Source organism: Procambarus clarkii, chromosome 41, assembly GCF_040958095.1.
Source record: "Procambarus clarkii isolate CNS0578487 chromosome 41, FALCON_Pclarkii_2.0, whole genome shotgun sequence".
NCBI classification, from domain to species: Eukaryota; Metazoa; Arthropoda; class Malacostraca; order Decapoda; family Cambaridae; genus Procambarus; species Procambarus clarkii.
Window position 1 is genome coordinate 34302979 of NC_091190.1, and position 7627 is coordinate 34310605.

Genomic DNA, 7627 nt, shown 5'->3' on the forward strand with positions numbered 1-7627 from the left:
CCGTAAGTATTGACTTACCCACTGTCGCGATCACTCTGAATTATCTGACCCCTGTATTCCAGGTTCCTGTCTCCCTGAAGGACCACCGGATCGGTACTAGAAATACCGTCTGTGGTCAGCCATCATCGGTGCCACGACATAAGGATGTGTCGAGTCACCCCAGATCGTGTCGAAACCAATCCGTACTCGAGGGATGTGAGATGATGCCCCTGCTTGACATCGCAGTGGAGACGTGGGAGACGGGGAAGATTACTTCGGGCAGATCATTGCCTTCTATCTGCAAGCTCCCGTTGTGCCGGAAATGGCTAGTAGAAAAGTTCTGTGGACAAGACAGCCTCATCACTCTAGTTCATAGTATAAGTAAGTCCATTTGGAGTTGTGTCGCCCTGCTAATTTGGTTTGTGTTTTTTATAGAACCCCAAACCAAATTCTTTTTGGTGGGGAGGTGTTACGAACCCGGATCCATCGTCCGAGCCTGGAGCAGTGACAAACACGCCATCTGTGGGTCAGCTCCCGAAACCCCCGCCAAACGAGCGACGACACCTAGTGAGGACAGCGTGTACTGGCCTCGAGGACCAGTTTCCAGTCTGGTTCAGCGCTCAACACCGCCGCTCCTGACCTCTGGTGAGGTGGTGCTCCGACGACAGCGCCATCTAGGGAGTGGATATGTCGGGCGTTTGTATCTGAGCCTGTGAGTGTGGTGTATTAGTGTCCCTGTTATTAATGACGTGTCTGCTTACAGAGCCGACCTGGGACCACTGTGTTGAAGGTGGAGTCAGTCTACCCGAGGCAGCCAGCCTCTATACAGTGAAGTTTGCTGCAGCTTTTGTGACGTCGTCCCCCCGGAAGAACACTGTGGTGTGTTAGCCTGCCATTGGAGTGGCAGTTAAAGGATTTACCCGGGACCGACGGTTGGAGACGATAATCCACTGGGGTATTGAGGACAGGAGGGTGATTGGTGATATCACACGAGACTCCTGTCTAGGGCGTACCCCTTTTATCGTTCGTGGAGTGGCCGTACCAGCCTTGGTGGCTCAGTACCTGCCAGCAGACCTGCTGGACGTGTGGTTGACGGCCTCCACGACGGTGCCCCCAGTGGACCTGTGTTGTGGCTGACCTGTGGCCAGGGTAGACTCGGCGTTCTCAGAGGACACGTCTTGAGGCCACGAAGAAAGCACCGCGGACTCAGCACCTAGCTTCAAGGATCCATAGTCTCAAGCAGAAGACTACAGTGGTGATCCCCTTTGTAAAGTGTTAATACCCCTCCCCCTTGTGTACGTTTTATTTCTATATATTTAAATGGTGATGGTGAAAATTATATTATATTAAGTTCTTACCTTTCTTTCCCTACTCCCTTTAAGTTACTTACGTCACGGATCGCATCCCTTGATAGCCTCTACTGGCTTGGGGCCGGAAATATATCTACCTCTAACTACATCAGAGTAAGAACCCCGTTGCGTCCCGAGAGGGCCGTAACAATCATGCTTATATATTTATAATTACATTATATATACACAATGTACAGTATCACACACTATATACACACACACTATACACACACTCAATACTCCGCGAGTGTGTGATATGCTGTGAAACAGCCAACGGGGTACAGTGGCACCTTGCACTCCACGCACAAGATGCTGACGCATCTTCGCTTTGGTCTCTGCGGGTAGTGTTCCTGCATACTATGCACGCACGTTTACCCTTCTTGAGCATGTGTACCCCAAAGTTCTCATTACCCCGCAGTTTGTCTGGAGCTGCAAGTGGCATTGTTGCTTGCACCTCGCACGGTACAACGGAGCCCCTCCTTGCCATACTTTACCAGCAGCTGTGACACAACGCTGGCACTGAAGGTACGTATAGACGGTTTCCTGCCAGACTTTACTAGGTACATATTGAAGCAGTTGAGCACTGCAACATCCATCAGGTGGAAGAAGAATTTTTTCGTCCACTTCACAGACCTGCGCACGCACTCCACACCATCATCATGTCACACTTATCGACGAGGCGCACGTTCACGTTATAGTCTATGACACAGTCCGGCTTATACATGGGGTTGCGCATCTGAAAGTGGACCTTGCTACTGTCCACCATGGCACCGATGTGAATCGTCGTCAGCATATTCACCTCCCGTCTATCTTTCCACAGCACTGACAGCATATTTTCACACTTGCGCAGCTGGCACTCACCCACTGGTATACCTATACCGAACACTGGCATTTCCTTCCTAAGGACCTTCACAATGCCACATGCACCGGTGTTGTGGGCGAGGAGGTATCTAGTCAATAGGGGGCTGATGTAATAGTTGTCGGTGAACAGTATATGCCCCCTGTTCAGCAACGGTTCCATCAGGGTTTTTACGACACTGCCGGAGAACCTGTGTTCATCTTGAACTGGTATGTCGACGTCTGTACCAGAATACAAGATCATGTCCAGGACGATACCAATCTCACAGTCGCACAGCACGAAAAACTTCAGTCCAAAACGGTGCTGCTTTGAAGGGATGTACTGCTTGAATGCAGTCTGTCCTTGAACAGTACAAGCGATTCGTCGATAACCACATTCTGTCCAGGTACAAAATAATCCCTGAACTTCTCTCTCAAGTCACTGAAGACCTTCCGTACCTTCCACGGTCTGTCGTGTCTGTCTTCATTTGCATTATTCTTGAAATGCAGGCACCTGAGAATCAAGAAGAACCTATCCCGTGACATATACCGGTTGAACACGGGCGATGGAACAAGGCAGTCTTTGTTCCAATAGTCTTGGTCGACAGCTTTCTTGGAGTGCTTCATCATCATGCAGAGTGCCAGAAACACGTACATTTCGTCGATTGTCGTGTCCTTCCATCGCGTAAGGCGTGAGGCAGGTAATATGCTGCCGTCTATGAGGCTGTGAGCGTATGTGTTGGTCTCAGTCACAAGAAGCGTCAAGAAAACGTCGTCAAAATATGCGTGGAAATATTCCATGTCCGCCATATCATCACCGGTATACGGGAATAATGTTGTAACACCAACATCGGTATCATCAAACGTTGGTATTTGAGGGACAAATGTGGTGCAATCCTCCCACACAAGTACACCAGGGGGTTTGGTGTTGGCGCCAACACCACGGCCAACACCACCACGAGCACCAAACCATAGCTACTTCGTTTCCTGTTGCTGCTGGAGCTGTGCGAGAGTATGCTTGGCGCTGAGGCAGATTTACGTACCGTATGCCTACCACGAACATGTGATGGTGAGGGCCTACTGTCGTCATGCTGTGAGACACGCTGTCGTCTGCCTCGATGTGTTGCTGAGGCAGCAAAACCACGCCTGGTACCATCCCCGCTGCTAGTACTCGGGTCGTCCACACTACTCGTATCGGTGCCAATGTCACTGAAGCCCGAGAAAGATTCATCACATGTATTGTCACTGAATAGACTTGCATCTGAGGACATACATGATGGTGGTGGTGATGATAACGGTGTTGACCCACGGCGGCAAGGCAGGCTGGGCGAGGCGCGTGTACCATACATGCTCACCACATCATCCACTTCCGTCTCTCCCTCACTCTTATCAGACCTCTGTGTCAGGTCTTTCTCTGGATCATAGTCCAGGTCATCATCCATAGCACCATCATCGTACAAAATATCACGTATCTCCTCCTCAGAGAGTCGTTTTACATGACCGCGGGTCACCATGGAGCGGGAGCTCATTGACGATGCGTCAGACATGGTTGTTGCTTGGGAACTGGGGCTTCCCACGGCCACGGGGGATGCTGGGAATTTTTTTCAAGATGACGGGCGATAACTGGGGCCCCCAGGCATCCATTCCATACCCGCGTCACCGCGCCCCCACTTTTAAATGGAACGTGAAAAATACAAATACCCGGAGGTATTTGCATTCGTCACCGTTGGCGGGTCACCTGTGGGTTTGACGTACGTTTTAGGTGTCACCTGTGGGTTTGACGTACGTTTTAGGTGTCACCTCTGGGTTTGCCGCATGTTGGACGGTCACCTAATTTGTTTTGCACAATTTGGGGGGTCACTTCTCGGCTTTCCGCACGGATGTTCGGGGTACACATGCTCAAGAAGGGTAAACGTGCGTGCATAGTATGCAGGAACACTACCCGCAGAGACCAAAGCGAAGATGCGTCAGCATCTTGTGCGTGGAGTGCAAAGTGCCACTGTACCCCGTTGGCTGTTTCACAGCATATCACACACTCGCGGAGTATTGAGTGTGTGTATAGTGTGTGTGTATATAGTGTGTGATACTGTACATTGTGTATATATAATGTAATTATAAATATATAAGCATGATTCACTGAAGATATGTGCAGGATAAGTGTACTTGTTTGTGAGAAACATAGCACAGTGTCTACGGATGTTCTACTGTCATAATATAGTGTACGTGTTTACCATACATTGGATAGGCACGTAAAATCTAATCAATTGTATTTGGCACTGTGCGCAAAAAATTAACAAAAATACATTCGCGGCAGGTGCAGGCATCCAGCCCTACGGGGAGCCGGTCGGCCAAGCGGACAGCACACTGGGCTTGTGATCCTGTGGTCCCAGGTTCGATCCCGGGCGCCGGCGAGAAACGATGGGCAGAGTTTCTTCCACCCTATGCCCCAGTTACCTAGCAGTAAATAGGTACCTGGGTGTTAGTCACCTGTCACGGGCTGCTTCCTGGGGGTGGAGGCCTGGTCGAGGACCTGGCCGCGGGGACACTAAAGCCCCGAAATTATCTCAAGATAACCTCAAGATAGCCCTGGGTGCCCTTCTGGCCCCGGAGCTTACGTCACGGACACACGGGGAATGATGACGTCACACTCCACCTTACGGACCCATAGCAGCCAAAGTAAGTACAATTACGACATTCCGTTGCTATGCCCATTTTCGGGGAAGGGTTTTTGACACTTTCAAAACAAAAAAGATTTTTTTTCCTGAGATTTTATTTCCTGCGCACTGAGGGGGGGGGGGGATGTCATATTTGGAGGCCACGCAGTTAAGGGGTTAACATGCCCCAAATCCAGAAATGAATATCCAACGTGCGCCAATCCCAGAGGTGACCTTCCGACGTGGGACAAATCTAGAGATAACCCTCCAACTTCTGCCAAACCCAAAGCTAACCCCCACAAAGTACTGCAAACCCAGAGGTGACCCTCCATCGGGCGCCAAACCCAAAGGTGACCCTTCAACATGCGGAAAACTCTGAGATGACCCTCCATTGTGCGGCAGACGAAGAGGTGACCCTCTAACGTACGGTACTCCCAGAGGTGACCCTCCAACGTGCAGCAAACTCTGAGTTGACTCTCCAACGTGCGGCAAACACCGAGGTGACGCTCCAAAGGGCGCCAAACCCAAAGCTGACGCTCCAACGGGCGCCAAACCCAAAGCTGACCCTTCAGTGTGTGGCAATCCCAGAAGTGACCCCTCTAACATGATGCAAAATGCAGAGGTGACCCCTGTCCGCGTGGCAAACCCAGAGGTGACCCTCCAACGTTCGCAAAACCTCAGATGAACCTCCATCGTGCACGAAACACCGAATTGACCTTCCAACTTGCGACAAACCCAGAGGTGACTCTTCAACGTCCAGCAATCCCATATCCTGGAAACACAAACCGAAATTGTCTCTATTTTCCGCTTGTTACAACTTGTAATAAAGTTGTTACATCTTGGCTTAACGTGTTTATGACGTATTAGAACGTTGTTACAACTTGCTATATTGGTTGTTATAACTGGTTAGGAGGTGTTACAACTTGTTCGAACGTTGTACCAACGTCGTAGTTTCGGTGTGTGTTTGGCGGGATATAAGTTACCCTCCAATGTGCAGCAAACCTTGAGGTGAACCTCCAATGTGCTGCAAACACAGAGGAGACCTTCAAATGTGCGCCAAACCAGAGATGACCCCTCCAATGTGTGGAAAACTTAAAGGTGAGCCTCAAACGTGTGGCAAACTCGGAGGTGATCCTCCAAAATGCGGCAAACCCAGGGGTGACCCTCCAACGTGCTGTAAACTCAGAGGAGACCCTCCAACGTGCAGCAAACCCAGAGGTGACCATCCAATATGAGAAAAAATCCAGAGGTGACCCTTCAACGTGCGGTAAACAGAGACATGACCTTCCAACGTGCGGAAAACCCAGAGATGACTCTCCATCGTGCGCCAAACTCAAAGGTGACCCTCTAACGTGCGGCAAACCCAGAGGTGACCCTCCAACTTGCGGCACACCCAAAGCTGACCCTGCAACATGCGTCGAACCCAGAGATGTCCCCTTCAACTTGCGGCAAACTCTTCGTGACCCTCCAACGTGCGCCAAACCCACAAGTGATTATCCAACGTGCGGCAAATCTCAAGGTAACCCTCCAACGTACGACAAACTTTGAGGTGACCCTCCAACGTTCGGTAAACCCAGAGGTGCCCCTCCAACGTGCGTCAAACCCAAAGATGACCCCTTCAACGTGCTGCAAATTCTGAGGTAACCCTCGAACGTGCTGTAAACCCAGAGGTGGCCCTCCAACAAGAGGTAAATTCAAAGGTGACCCTTAAACGTGCTGCAAACCCAGACGTGATTCTCCCACGTGCAGTAAACTCAGAGGTGACTCTCCAACGTTCGCCAAACTCGGAGGTGACCCTCCAACGTGCGCAAAACCCAGGTTTTTACACTCCAACGTGCGGCAAACACAAAGGTGACCCTCCAACATGTAGAAAACCCAATGATGAACCTCCAACGTGTGACAAACCCAGAGGAGAACTTCTAATGTGCAGCAAACCCATAGATGATTCTCCAGCGAGCGTCAAAGCCAAATGTGATCCTTCAACATGCGGGAAACCCAGAGGAGACCCTCCAACGTGCGTCAAACCCAGAGGTGACCCTCCACCGTGTGGTAAACCTATAGTTGAGTCTTCAACGTACAACACTCCAAGAGTTTAACTTCCAATGTAAGTCAAACTCAGAGGAGATCCTCCAACGTGCAGCAAGCCCAGAGGTAACCCTCCAACGTACGGTAAGACCAGAGGTGACCCACCAACGTACGGCAAGACCAGAGGTGACCCACCAACGTACGGCAAGACCAGAGGTGACCCACCAACGTACGGCAAGACCAGAGGTGGCCCTCCAACGTACGGCAAGACCAGAGGTGACTCACCAACGTACGGCAAGACCAGAGGTGACCCTCCAACGTACGGCAAGACCAGAGGTGACCCACCAACGTACGGCAAGACCAGAGGTGACCCTCCAACGTACGGCAAGACCAGAGGTGACCCTCCAACGTTCGACAAAACCAGAGGTGACCCGCCAATGTGCGGCAAATACAAAGGTGGACCTCCAACGTGTGCCAAACCCCCGAGGTGACCCTCCAACGTGCGCCAATACCAGAAGTAACCCTTCATCGAGTGGCAAACTCAAAGATGACCCCTCAAACGTACGCCAAAATTAGAGGTGTCCCTTGAACGTGCGGCTAGCCCAGAGGTGACCCTCCAACATTCGACAAACCCAGAAGTGACACCTAAAAAGTACGCCAAACCTCAGGTGACTCTCCAACTTGCGGCAAACCTTGAAAGGACCCTCCAACGTTCGCCAAACTCAGAGGTGACCCTCCAACGTGCGCCAAACACAGAGGTGACCATCCAACGTGCGGCTTTCG

At 51.0% G+C, this 7627-nt stretch overlaps 1 protein-coding gene across 1 annotated transcript; it reads left to right on the forward strand.

The window, feature by feature from the left end:
- Nucleotides 1-3774: 3774 nt before the first annotated feature.
- On the forward strand, nt 3775-7335 carry LOC123749237 (basic salivary proline-rich protein 3-like). The gene is made up of 5 exons (XM_045731351.1): nt 3775-3872; nt 5017-5122; nt 5918-6338; nt 6488-6833; nt 6960-7335. Exons 1-5 carry the CDS (start codon nt 3775-3777, stop codon nt 7333-7335), a joined length of 1347 nt encoding a protein of 448 aa, XP_045587307.1.
- Nucleotides 7336-7627: the final 292 nt, after the last annotated feature.